Here is a 14468-nt window from a genome sequence, read left to right as displayed (position 1 = left end):
AAAAAAAAGTAATTGCCTATGTCTCCTCTGCAAATGAACACTTCGTTAGGTACTTTTTAAACATTTTTTATTTATAGCTACAGACATAAGAAATTCCAGTGAAACTCCTGTCACAAAGTTGAAGCAGGAAAATGTAGCCACTGTGTAGTCCTGGCATCTTAAACTTCCTCCTGTCCTGAAAGTTCCAAGATCTTATTGATACATCATTAGTAACTATAATTAAAAGCTGCAATTAAAAACAGTACAATTGTAGTAGTGATTGTTCAGTTGAGGAGGTATTAAAGAATGTGTATTGTACTTCTCTCTCTGAATTTTGTTTTTCTTTCCCTTTATTTAAAAGAATTGCCTTCAGAGTCTATGGAGATCCTTTGTTTAGCATTACAGGAATCCTTTATGTATTGTGTGAGATGTTAATGGGCATGTTTCTCTTCCTTGTTTCCAGCTATTAAATTGTATTGAAAGAGAAGTAAATATGTAAATATCTTCCTTTAGCATTATTTTTAAAATAAGTGTTTGCTGTAGCTGTCACAGGGATATTACACAATTCAATGCATGGGGAAGTGATGTGGGATATCATAAATTGGTAGACCAGTGGATTCTAAGGTCGATTTATTAAGGTTTGGTCCATTCAAATAAAATGTCTGAGAAACACTTGTTTGCGGTAGATCACTCCCATGCTTCTTTTTTTCTGCAAACACCTATCTCTGGATCTCTATGCACCCACCCTCTTTTTTTTTTAAACTTCCCTCACAACGTGCTTTTCCTGCAGAATGTAAAAACCTGATTTTCGTCTGTGTGCACACATAAGTTCACAAGCTGAAGTGAAGGAAGGTACCGTAGAAAGAAACAAACACTAACAAAAAAGTGGCCCTTAAGATGCAATATCAACTTCTTTCTTTAGCCTTTCTATCCTTGAATCTTCCCCAGTATCTAAATCCCTTATAGGGGTTTTTGTGTTTGTGTATGGGGCGGGCGGTTGTGTTTGTTTGGGGCTTTTTGTCACTAGATTGTAAGCTCCTTGGGGCAGGATGTTTTTTATTTTTCTATAGAGCACCAGGCATATTTATGATGCTGCAGGACTAACAATCAGTTAAGAATTTTATACTTGGAATATCTCTGTTTACTCCATGCAGAAAAGTTGAACATTTTTTTCTTAGTGGAGGAGTTTTGCAACTCTGATGCATCCCACATCGTTGTGTGCAAATACAATATGGAAGTGGCTGGGCTGATATACTTTGGAATCTGTGCTTAAAAGAAAATGAAACTAATCTTACCCCTTCCTTATTTTGCAATAGCAGGTTTGTTGTCCAGGTTGCATAATAAGGAGCATATTATTCAATTCAATAAGGACAAATGCAAAGCACTCCACTTAGAAAGGAACAGTCAATTGCATATGTACAAAATGGGAAATGACTGCTTAGGAAGGAGTACTGCAGAAAGGGACCTCGTGGTCACAGTGGATCACAAGTTAAACAGTGTAATACTGTTGCAAAAAAAAAGAAAATCTCATTCTGGGATGTATAGCAGGAGTGTTGTAAGCAAGATTTGAGAAGTAATTCTTCAGTTCTACTCTGCGCTGATTTGGCTTCAACTGAACTGTTGTTTCCAGTTCTGGGCACCACATTTCAGGAAAGAGGTGGACAAATTGGAGAAAGTCCAGAGATGAGCAACAAAAATGATTAACAGTCTAGAAAACAAAGAAGGAAGGTGGAAAAAATTGGGTTTGTTTCATCTGGAGAAGAGAAGACTAAGAGGGGATGTAACAGTTTTCAAATACATAAAAGGTTGTTACACAGAGGAGGGAGAAAAATTATTTTCCTTAACTTCTGAGGATAGGACAAGAAGCAATAGACTTAAATTGCAGCAAGGGCGGTTTAGGTTGATCTTTAGGAAAAACTTCCCTATTGTCAGGGTGGTTAAACACTGGAATAATTTGCCCAGGGAGTGTGTGGAATCTCCATCATTGGAGATTTTTGGTTAGACAGACACCTATCAAGGATGGTCTAGATAATACTTAGTCCTGCCATGAGTGCAAAGAACTGAGTAGATGAGCTCTCAAGGTCCCTTCCAGTCCTATGATTCTATATATCAAACTGACTGTGTTTTGTTTTTTTTTCTGTTCACCCTGCTTTTAATGTCTAGTATTATTATTTTAGACTGCGCCTGTTTTAAAGCTGTCTGCTTCATAATTCATGTATTTTACGTTTAGGAACAGAAGATGATTTTGGAGGCCTTGCGTCTGCTAATCTTATTCTTCTGCGGAACAGACTTTTAGATATCCTTCTCAAACTTATATACACGTCTAAAGAAAAGACAAGTGTTAACTTGCAGTAAGTACAAATAACTCATCTGATGGAGAAGAAGGAGGTGACTGTAGCAGTGGGTTTGATTTATGATAACAGGTAAAGGGGGAGAAAGTCTGCTGAGCCACACTCCGATCACTAGTTATACTGGTATAAATCCAGAGGAACTCCTGTGAAATTATTCATAATATAAACTGGTGTCACTGAAAGCAGGATTTGGCTTTGACTATACTAGAAAAAATCAGATACATAATTCTTCAACCATGTATTCCCACCTTTTGGTAGCAACAGTGGACAGTGTTTTTTTACTACTGTCTCATCTAACTTTGCTCTGCAGCCTCCAAATCATCCTCTAATTGTGTTTAGACAGTATGATGGTAAAAACACCTGCACCCTGTCTGAGCGACAGAGTCCACTGTTATTGCTACCACAGGGTGGAGCTGCACCAGAGAAGAATTATGTGGACTCTCCCTAAGAGAAATAACAATTGCAGTGATTCAATCTGTTCATTTTTAAAGGTGGGAGTGGGAGAGAGGTGGTGTTCAGTTGTGTGACTTCGCTGTTGTTGGGTTGTTATTTTTTACCCTTAATCTACACAAAACCAGATTTGGGATTTCCTAATGCTCTCCTTAATTCTTTATTTATAACTTTTGTATAACAACTTCATATACAATGATCGAGAAAATACAAAATATAAAAAGACAGGCCATCCACAGTCACAGCAAGAGAGGCAATCATATTCCAGAAAACTTAAAATTTAATTATCAAATAATCCCAGTATAAAAAGATTCTCAGTAACTCCATTAATTCTGAAACATTAAAATCTATTCAAAATTTCAGGTGAAGACCTATCAATTTACAGTTCATGAAACAGATCCATAAAGGAGAGCGAAAAGGGTCTTACACTCTCTGTGTCGAGTTTGGATCTTCTGTTTTAAAGGATTCTAACAATCACTTCATCAAGTGGCTGCACCAAACCAGTTTGATGTATTTTTGTGGATTGCTTAGCATATTCAATTCTGCCATAGCTTTTAGGCAATAAATCTTAAAGCTCAAACATAATCTGGGAATTCAACAATTTTTTGGTGGTTCAAGTACATCCCAAATTTGTAAATGATATATTCTAAATTTTTTCTAAAGTTTCTGCTTTACACTTTCCTTCTGCCTGTGCATGGCACAGAGATTTGATGTTTTCCAGTTTTTTGAATAACATCTGTATAACTTTATAACCTGTAAATGACTCACTTAAAAAACAGTTATATTATCTAGAAGTTGCAATTTGTAGACATAAACTTCCTGTTTAGCCCCCAGTTTCACATCACAGTTTTTAGGGTAATCTCAAAGCCAATTGTAATAGTCCCAATGACTATATTCTCAATCCTCCCATCCCACTGAACGAAATACTGACAACTCTGTAATAGTTACTGCTAAAGATATCTTATTGACCGTTCCTTCTTCTGTAACAGGCAGCACTTACCTGAGAAACCAGTCCATGCTTTGACATTTTCTCTGATGTTCTTCTCTGTGTCTGATATTGAAACTTTGATTCTTGCCAGGCTGCCCATTATAGGAAATCTTTAAATATTTTACCTTTTTTCATTAGGGCATCTGAAGAACTGGTCAGGACCTTGGGTTTTGATTGGATTATGATGTTTATGGAAGAACATCTGCACTCTACCACAGTTACTGCAGCCATGAGAATTCTTGTGGTCCTGCTAAGTAATCAGCCTATACTCATCAAGTTTAAAGAAGGCCTCAGCGGTGGAGGCTGGCTTGATCAGACAGATTCTGTGTTGACCAACAAGATTGGCACTGTGCTAGGTATGAGCTTTCAATTATGATGATTTAAGGATGTGTCTTTTGATATTTTTATCGTGTAAGAATTGTATGTTACTATTACAAAATTTATCTTACGGTGTTATCAAATAGTTTTCAGTATTAAAAAGTATGGTTGTCTTGGTTGCTCCTTCCCATTATTTGTTTCAGCTACTGAATTTTAGTTTTCTTATGTGAAAGGGTGATATTTTTACTACTCTTAAAAGTGGTATGGCCACATCATAATGCACATTTCAGTACAGTTTTCTCTTAGGGTGAAATTGTCCTCTCACCTCCCTGCACAATGCCTAAATAACTAGATTTTGTACAGTTTGTGGGCCACTGGATCAATTTTGAACACCTCCAGCTTGCCCACCATGTCCAACACCAACTCTTTGTAGGTGGATGCTGTGTACAGCAGAGGATGTCCTATCTGATTATTGCCCTCCCCCTAGTGCTGCTACACTGTTTGTGTTGTTTTGCTGGCCTTCTGGTTTTGGGGGAATTTCAGCTTGAATGCCAGCATACAGGGCCGTTGCTACCATTAAGGCAAACTAGGTGGTTGCCTAGGGCGCCAAGATTTGGGGGCACCAAAAAGCGGTGCCCCCAATTTTTTTTTTATTTTATTTATTTTTTTTTTTTACAGCGGTTCCTCCCCGAGCGCACGGTCGCTGCTCCACTTCTCCTGCCTCCCAGGCTTGCAGCACCAATCAGCTGTTTGGAGGAGAATTAGAGCAAGGCTGCGTGCTTGGGGAAGATGCGGAGCAGAGGTGAGCTAGGGCGAGGAGGTGCTGCACGGCTCCCGGGGGAGGGGAGCCTCAGGGCAGGGAGGGAGCTGCCGTGGGGGTGGGGGTGCCGCAGGGTGGAGGTGGGGCGGGGAGCTGCCACAGGGCTGGAGGAGGGGGGGACAAGGTGGAAGTTTCGCCTAGGGCGCGAAACTTCCTTGCACCGGCCCTGCCAGCATATAGCATTTCCTTTCATTACAAATGTGATTCTTTACAGGTAAACAGTGCTAGCTGTACAGTGTAAATCATCTCAGCTGAGGAGGACAAAGGCCACCTTTAGTCTTGTGTGGATGAGAAAATTGCACTGGTTTAACTTAAGGTGTGGTTTGAAATTGATTTAGTAGAACTAGAGTGAAAGGCTGTGTGGACAATCATATTTTGGCTCAAATGAGGCTTGTTTTGGTTTAGCTTCAGTTAATTAAGAACAGGTTTAATTCTTAGCTCATTCTTCAACCAGACTATGCGTGTCCACATGGATTTGCATCACTTCGTTAAATCTATTTGAAAACTTATTTAAGTATAAATCAGTGCAACTTTTGCATGTGGACAAGGCTTAACACTTTTAACTTATTAAAATGGTTTTGAATCAAGATGAAAAGAAAAAGCTACATGCCTATGTTCTGCTTATGATTTCTTCAGGGGAAAGGAGCAATGTTGTCTTACAATTTAATTTAAGAGTGGGATTTTCAAAAGCACTTAGTGTTGGTCTAACTTCTGCTCCCTTTGAAGTCAGTGGCAGTTGAACTGATTTTGCAATGGGCTCCTTAGTGGCATCCCTTCAGGGGATAGCATGCTCTACTTATGAGGCTGGGAGTCACACAACTGAAATTGAATTTCAGACTTTGTAACTAAATCACTATGTGACCTTGAGTAAGTCACTGAAACTTGTCTGTTACTTCATGCATAAAATACAGTTGATAAAGTTCACCTGACTTGTGCAAAGCACTTGGTGATCAACAAATGAAAAGCAATATGCCTTTGTCTGATGTAATTTATATAAAAAACACAAGATAATGCTTCGTTTCATTGAGCAGATTAAGAACTTTCATTCTGTTTTTCTCAGGCAACTGTTATATAACCCTTCTAAAAGTTATCTGATTATTATATAGTATGCTAGTAAATACATAACAATGTTTAACTAATCTACCTGGTTTTCAAGAGTTACTAGAAATGGTAACTTCCTCAGAGAGAAGTTTTAGTAATAAGTTTATGACTAATTCTCCAACAGTTCAAAATATTAAAATCAGTACAATTGATGACTATTTAGTGCCATCCTCCGACTCAGTCACAGTTTTTCCATTGTGAAATCAGTGGTGTTACTCACGGTGTAAGTTATTTTAGGATTTGGCCCACTGGGGGTGAGAGAGTTTTCATAAAGCGCAGTCTAGAACAGATGTACAAAATTACAATTGACAGTCATATAGTAGTATGCATACCATTTGCCCAGTCCAGCAATATGGAATTTTACATGGGAAGCTTTGGAGTTAAGTCTTATGAAGTATTGACACACACGCTTGAGTTTAAGTCCTGCCCTTAAAATCGAATGCTATGACTACATTGTATAGTGCACCACTGTAAGCTCTTTAATGTAGCCACTTTAAGCTGATGGGAGAGAGCTCTCCTGTTGACTTAATTAATCCACCGCCCAGTGAGTGGCGGAAGCTATGTTGGCAGAAGCTCTCCTGCCAATGTAGCGCTTTTCACTGCTTAGGTTGGTGTAACTTAAGTTGTTCTGGGAGTGGCTTATTCACACCGCTGAGTGACATAAATTATACTGACATAAGTGGTAGTGTAGACATACCCTACATTTGATTTAAAGGTGGTTAACATGGAAGTATAGGTGCCGGAACTAGGGGTGCTGGGGGTGCTGCTGCACCCCATGGCTTGAAGTGGTTTTCATCATATACAGGGTTTACAGTTTTGTTCAGTGGCTCTCAGCACCCACACTATGCAGATTGTTTCAGCCCCCCTGCATGGAAGACTGTTTATCAGCAGATTTCCTTTAACATAACTAAGTGAAGGTTACAGTCTTTATCTGTGAACCTCTGTTCAGCAATTATGGCAGGTAGAAACCACAAGGAAAAAATACATCAGTGAAAATAAGACCAATTACAAAGAATAACTTGGAGAATAAGTTAAAATGTAGATGAAATACGCAGTGTGGCTTTCAAGTAATGAGTGCACGTTAGGTTTACTGCATCTGGTATGTGAACGTTGCAAGTTTTAAACCCTACTTAGTTGTTGTGTACAAGTCTCACAAGGGCAGTTGTGCACACACAGAATATGAAGACAAGCTTTTTGTTTTAAATAGTTTTTTTTTCTTTTAGTATGTACATGGCATATTCTTTATATATGTTGAGAGTAAGAATGACATGTGCAAGTTCATCTCTGAGAGACCAGTTAAACTCTTCTAGAGTTTGAATTTTATGAAAGAGGATATGAACCACTTCTCTTTTATTCTGGGCTGAACTGTAGTCAGCCTTTCCTAATAATACGAATGTGAACTTGAAGATCATAGGCATATTCAAAATTCTTCTGTTGAATGAGGAATGACACAAACTCCATCTGTGAATTTTAGGTAGCCTCAAATTGGAACTTCGCATTCGAGCTCCTCCATACTTGGGGAAAGCTTGCATCCGGATCTGAATTTCATACCTCAGAGCTATTTCTACATTAAGTAGCAACCAAAAAATAGAAAATAAGGTCTATTACATAGATGAAAACAATTTTGGGCCCAAATTTTCAAACCATAGTTAGGCACCTACATAAACATGGCCTGATTGTTTAAATTGTTTAAAATGTCTCTGTCTGTGGCTCTGATCTTCCTGCTTTGATCCATATTCTCTTTCTGAAAATATGGCTGCCTCCTGCTTTAATATTATTTGTTTAATACTGGCAATGTGTTAGGAACTGTACAATACCCAGAGATGAAAAAAAAATCTGCCTAAAGAGCTTAAAATCTTAGAGACACAGAGAAGACAGGATACCCAGGGAAATGCAGGAAAGAGAAAAGCAGTTTTTATAATTTTGAACTCACGAGCATTGTGGAAAGACAGGTTTTAGGAGAGATTTGAATGAGATCGGGGAGTTGCTTTTGAGAGTTTGGATTGAGAGATCACTGTTGTTTCTTGTTTATTTTTTTTATATACCAGGCATTAAAAATAAATAGTTACTAGTCATTTTGGGTCCAGTCTTGCAGAGAACTCTGTTAGGGTATAGATCTTTTATGTCCTCATGGAATGTCATTGAAGATAGTAGGATTCCATGAGACTGTAAAGGTTCACTTGCACAGATCCCTTTATAGGATTGAACACTAGCTAGTTTTGTAGTAGTTCTAATGATTGGGAACTACTTAATATTTCACTGCAATTTTCCTTTAAGGTTATCATGATATAATTGTTTGAATGCGCTACCATAAGCATGTACATAAGACTATAGGACTTTTCCATCAACAAAGGCAAGTTATAGATAATCTTTTTATTGCAGTAACTGATGGGTTTTAATAAACAAGGCAAGCATCAAAGAATCAATCTTGGCATCAGGTCATGAGAGACCAGAGTCATGTGGGATAAAAGAGACACTGAGAAGTGGCTTGGTTCCAATTCCATAGCTGTCTTGCTGTCATGTTTTGTTGCCAACGTATGGAATGTGTTCTGGTAATCTGGGCAGTGTTTTGAAGAGATGACTTGGAAGGGATTTTCAAATAATTGGGGTTTTGCTACTTTTGCTTCTTTTTTAACAAGGTAGGGATGTTGAATCTTTAACAAAAACACAAAAAGCTCATTAGACATTAGGTTGAATAGGAATTAATGAAACAGTTTTTTTAAACAGGCTGATGAAAAAATTCCTTTCCTTCAGTTGCTCATCGTTCAGCCTCTTGACTAATGATGTCTTTATTCGCTAGTTCTTTAGTCATAGAATTTTCCAGGTTAGACAGGACCTGAATTTCTAATGTAAAAATCAATATTGTATGTCAGGGGCCCCCACCGCGGTGCCCGCGGGCACCATCTAAATGCGCCTGTGTCCTGGTCAGCGGTCAAGCATCCGGCGGCATTTCGGCGATGATACCTCTGGATAATGCCGAGCGGAGTCATCCAGAGGCATCGTCGCCGAAATTCGGTGGCATTTCGGCAGATGCTCGACCACTGCCATGGTCCTTTGTCGCTCGCCAGACGAAAAAGGTTGGGGACCACTGTTATATGTGGTTAACAAAAACCTTTCAGACCTTTTATAATGAGGCAAAAAGGACAAAAACGATTTACCCCCCACTCTGCTCCTCCTTCTCCCCAAAGAAGGCAAGGCTATAGGTATGTCTCTACCTTGAGCAGGAGTTGCAAATCATAGCTCGAGGGGAAATATTCGTGGTATATCTGGTTGAGCTAGCACATTAAAAATGGAGTGTAACCACACCAGCCCAAGCGGCTGTAGGGGCTAGTCACCTCAAATACATACCTAGGGTCTTGGTCAGGTAAATACTCAGGGTGGCTAAACCATCCACTGCTTGCGCTGCTGCCACTACACTCAGTGTTTATCTCGGTAGCTCAGTCAGAGCTACTACAAGTATTTCTCCTTAAGCTGGAACTGACACCTCCAGCTTGAAGTAGAGACATACTCTGTATCTCTACCAAAGAGTGTATCTGTCTTATCTGATGTGTGTCTGCATGTAATTATGAAGTCTGAATTGGTACCCCGCCAAGTATATATTCTATCCAATATGGCTCTTCCTCCCAACTGATGAAGAGTGAATTTCTCAAATGACTTCCCAGTTTACGGTCTGATCCAAAGCACATTGAATTTAAATTGGAGTCTTTCCACTAGCTTTAATGGGTTTGGGATCAGGCCCTTACTTTGTCAGTCTTAACAGAGTTGCAGGCAATACCTTTTGTATTTGTCTGCTAAAGTAACCACTTCTGTATTTGAAATCATTTCATCATATAGTAAAATGTGTCATTCTGCACTGAAGGACTTATCCTCATTTTTTGAATAAAGAAAGGTATAAAGTTTTATTGGAAGCATACTTTGTTGTTGTTTGTTTTAATTTTTCTTTATAGTGCTTTTTCTTCTGGCTACAAGATGGAATATATATTTTGTACTTATCAGCGAAATTTAAAACCCAGGTCATTCCTCTCTGTAAAACCATTTTATGCTACATTGCTATTCCGATTAAGGAACTATTAAGTCTCTCTTTGTTTACAGTTATTTCCTGTAACATTTCCCTCAGGGTAGTAAACTGGAAAAATATAATTAAACTTTCAGTTATTAATAAAAGATTAATTAAGTAGGAGAAAATTATGAAAAATAGAATTTATCTGAAACTGTGTTGTGAGAGTGAGCATTTTTGTTAGCATTCAAGACATACCATTTGTTTGGGTAATCTTTAATCATAATTCGTATTTCTAATATATGAATGTTAGACATAATTGTATTTGCATTTCTTTTCTTAGGGTTTCAGAATTGTTGATGCTTTAGAGTGTTGACAGTGTTGTTCATTTAGTATTCACTGTAAATGCAGTAGAAAGTCAACTATATAGTAAAAAGTTTTCATTCAGTCAGAAGTTCTGGGGACATCACAAATAGAGACCAAAATTAAAAAGAAACTGGGGGGCTTTGTTTTAAATTATATCAAAGTTGGTACCCACCAGAGCCCAGGTATAGAGATATTTTAAATTGTTGCTGGTCCACAACTTTTAAAACTAGTGGTAATGATGTATCTGATTATCTTGTCTGAATATGTCTAAAAAAAAATTTTAGTAAAAGTCAAAGATTCCTAATGAAGTAGGATATGAAACTATTCACTTACAGGATCAGGTTTGTGGATTTCACATGAGTTAGTAGTGAACATTTCATTACCATTTGATAGCTCTTTGATAGACTGCATAAAATGAGTTTGTTTCTAGTGAACAAAAGTTGACATCACAAATTATATTTGTAACTAACTGCCCTTGCTGATGATAATGTCAGCAGAAAGGCCAAGTATCTGAGTAGTCATGGAAACTGAACTAGCATGTCATTGTTATTTGCAAAACGTGTACCCTTCTTCAGAGTATATTATTTACCAGTGCTGTCCATTCAGCACTTTTCCCAATCACTGAACATTTTTTGGAGCTGGGAGGAACTGGTATTAAAGGTGCAGTATAAACTGGCTCTTGTGGCTTCCAGTAGCTTTTACTTAACTCTGGCTCCATTTTCTGGTAGGAAATAAAGGTAAATTAAGAGTATTTTAATCCTTCATGCCAGGTTGATTTAATTAGTAAAAATTAAAACTAGTCATATATGAAATATCTGGAAAAATGCTTTAAATTCCATTCACTCACACTGGCAGTCAGACTAATGCGTTGTAACATAAGCCAACTACTTGAGGTTACGATGAAACTCTCGACACGGAAATGTAATTATATGGTGTCCTTTATAGGAATTTTAAACCTTCCTCTGAAGAGTCATTACTGGGTGTTCTCAGAGCCTAGTGGACCATTTATTTGAAGTAGCGTTACAATTCCTGTGTTTACTGAGAAACTCGTACGAGAACATCCATCTGATACTGTGAAGATTTTACGACTAAGTTTTTGACATTGATTTAGTAATTGAAAAAGTAACAAGTTGGTGGTAATATGAATGTGGCGTATATGTATAAATTCATTGTTACTGTTCACTTCTAAAGTGCTCCCTTCTGTACTTGAATAATTTACTAAAAAATGATGTTATAAACCGGTAATTTGCATGTTAACACGTTTGGCTTTCTTATTTCCCTTTCTCTTAGGGTTCAATGTTGGCAGGAGTGCTGGTGGCAGATCAACTGTCAGGGAAATTAACCGGGATGCTTGTCATTTTCCAGGCTTTCCGGTTCTTCAGTCACTTCTCCCTAAGCATACTAATGTACCTGCACTCTATTTCCTCCTCATGGCACTTTTCCTGCAGCAGCCAGTCACTGAGCTGCCTGAAAACCTGCAGGTCAGTGCACCTGTCAGCAGCAGCCGATGTAATCAGGGTTGCCAGGTAGGGATTATTTAGAAAGATATCAATATAATTCTGTGTAACAACAAAGAGAATAATGGATTAATTGCCCCCCAATTGATTCCATAGTTAATTTATCAGCTTTATATTTAGACGTTTGTGATTCATATTGTGATGAAATGCACTAACATGTGGCAAAAACTTGTCATAACTGCTGCTATTATGTACTGAATAGATTTCTTGTAAAAATATATATATATATATATATATTGGGGGAAATTTTATAAGAAAGCAAATGAGTCCCAGATTCTGTGTTCAGATCAATATGAACTGACCCTGGTGCCTGTATGACGTCCTGGGCTCTATCTTGGCACTAAGGGCCTGCCTGCAAAGATACAGTTGTGGGAACCGGGTCAAAGGGATGATGTCATTGACTATGCCTAGGAAACTCTGTTCAGAAAACATTGCTTTATTACTAGAAAAGTGTTTTCCTGGGGTTACATACTGTGTTTTTAGTAGGAAAAGATTAAAAAAAATTAAAATATTTTTTTCTAAAATGGCATCTAACTGTATGTAGAAAACCCAGTTACACTTTTGGCCTTCACAACATCCCCTGACAATGAGTTCCACAGGTTGACTGTGTGTGTGAAGTACTTTTTTTTGTTTGATTTTAAACCTGCTGCCTATTCATTTAATTGTGTGATCCCTAGTTCTTCTGTTATGTGAAGGGATAAATAATACTTCTTATTCACTTTCTCCACACCATTCATAGTGTTGTAGACCTCTATCTTATCCCCTCTTACTCAGCTCTTTTCCAAGCTGAACAGTCCTACTCTTTAATCGCTCCTCAAATGGAAGCTGTTCCATACCCCTGATTATTTTTGTTGCCTGTATCTGTACTTTTTCCGGTTGTTATATATCTTTTTAGAGACTGGGAACCAGAACTGCACATGGTATTCAATGTGTGGATATACCATGGATCTATATAGTGGGATTTTGATATTTTCTGTTTTATTAGCTGTCCCTTTCCTAGTGGTTCCTAACATTCGGTTAACTTTTTTTTTGACTGATGCTGGACATTGAGCAGATTGTTTTCAGAGAACGATCCATGATGACTCCAAGGTCTTTTTTTGAGTGGTAACAGCTAATTTAGATCCCATCACTTCGTATATAGTTGGAATTGTATTTTCCAATATGCATTAGTTTGCATTTATCAATGTTGAATTTCATCTGCCGTTTTGTTATCCAGTTACCAGTTTTGTGAGATCCCTTTGTAATTCTTCACAGTCAGTCAGGACTTAGCTAGCTTTAGTGATTTTGTATCGTTGGCAAACTTTGTCATCTCACTGTTCACCCCTTTTTGAAGATAATTTATGAATATGTCGAACAGCTCTGGTCTCAGTATAGATTCTTGGGGCACCCTGCTACTTACCTATCACCATTGTGAAAACTAACCAATCATTTCTCCTTTGGTTTCTATCTTTCAAGCTATTACTGATCCATTAGAGGACCTTCCCTCTTATCCCATGACTGCTTACTTTGCTTAAGAACCTTTGGTGAAGGATCTTGTCAATGCTTTCTGAAAGTCCAAACACCCCCCTCAAAGAATTCTAATAAATTGGTGAGCTATGATTTTCCTTTACAAAAGCCATATTGACTCTTCCCCAAAATATTGTGCTCACCTTTGTTTCTGATTATTCTCTTCTTTACTATATTTTCAGCCAATTTGCCTGCAACTGAAGTTAGGCTTACCAGCCTCTATTGCCTGGAGCCTTCTTTAAAAATTGGTGTTGCATTAGCTGTCTCCCAGTCATCTGGTACAGAGGCTAATGTAACCTATTGCTTAAGTGCCACAGTTAGTAGTTCAACAGTTTCATATTTAAATTTCTTCAGAACTCTTGGGTGAATACCACCTGGTCCTGGTGACTTATTACTGTTTAATTTCTCAATTTGTTCCAAAACCTCCTCTATTTATGCCTCGATCTGGGATAGTTCCTCGGAGTTGTCATCTAAAAAGAATGACTCAGGTGTGAAAATCTCCCTCACATCCTTGGCAGTGAAGACTGATGCAGAGAATTCATTTAGCTTCTCCTTTTCTTCCTTGAGCGTTTCTTTAGCACCTTGATTGTCCAGTGGCCCCACTGATCATTTGGGAGGCTTCCTGCTTCTGATGTACTTAGAAAAAAAGTATTTTTTGTGTCTTGTGCTAGTTTCTCTTCAGTTCTTTGGTACAGTATATGCGTGTCAAGGATTTGTATATTTAAAAAAAAAAAAAAATCCTAGGATGACTAGGTTTCTGTGGTCCTCAGGGAAAATTCCTACTCTAAACTGACAAATTGCACTTTAGAATGCACTTGGTTAGCACTTACATCCCTTTACAAGCAGGAAATAGAAGACAAAAATTTGAGCAGTATCTGTAGATAAAAATGTTCTTTTGAACATCTGGATTCACATAAACATTAATGCATGATAGCCCTGGTCGGTAAGGCTTATGTCTATCCTATATTGAGGTAAACCCCTCAAATTCTGGTTTTCCTTTAGATGAATTTGAATGTAGTTGAAGGAGTACAACAGCTGTGCAACTTTTGATTTAAAAACAAATAAGTTTTTTAAT

The 14468-nt window shown here is 38.0% G+C and overlaps 1 protein-coding gene across 5 annotated transcripts in view; it reads left to right on the top strand.

The window, feature by feature from the left end:
• The window catches only part of WDFY3 (WD repeat and FYVE domain containing 3), a 320770-nt gene that overhangs the window by 215071 nt on the left and 91231 nt on the right, over window positions 1-14468 (top strand). For 3 of the 5 annotated variants that reach the window (XM_032764847.2, XM_032764846.2, XM_032764842.2), the window contains 3 exons: window positions 2210-2330; window positions 3907-4124; window positions 11661-11896. In XM_032764847.2, the coding sequence (XP_032620738.1) occupies window positions 2210-2330; window positions 3907-4124; window positions 11661-11896 (575 nt within the window). The remainder of the gene's footprint in view (window positions 1-2209; window positions 2331-3906; window positions 4125-11660; window positions 11897-14468) is intronic. The other 2 variants (XM_075066120.1, XM_032764845.2) reach the window with 1 other exon arrangement.

The sequence above is a fragment of the Chelonoidis abingdonii genome, chromosome 5, assembly GCF_003597395.2.
Source record: "Chelonoidis abingdonii isolate Lonesome George chromosome 5, CheloAbing_2.0, whole genome shotgun sequence".
In the NCBI taxonomy this organism is placed as follows: Eukaryota; Metazoa; Chordata; order Testudines; family Testudinidae; genus Chelonoidis; species Chelonoidis abingdonii.
The sequence above is the reverse complement of the archived record's forward strand: the minus strand, read 5'-3'. Positions and strand labels throughout refer to the sequence as shown.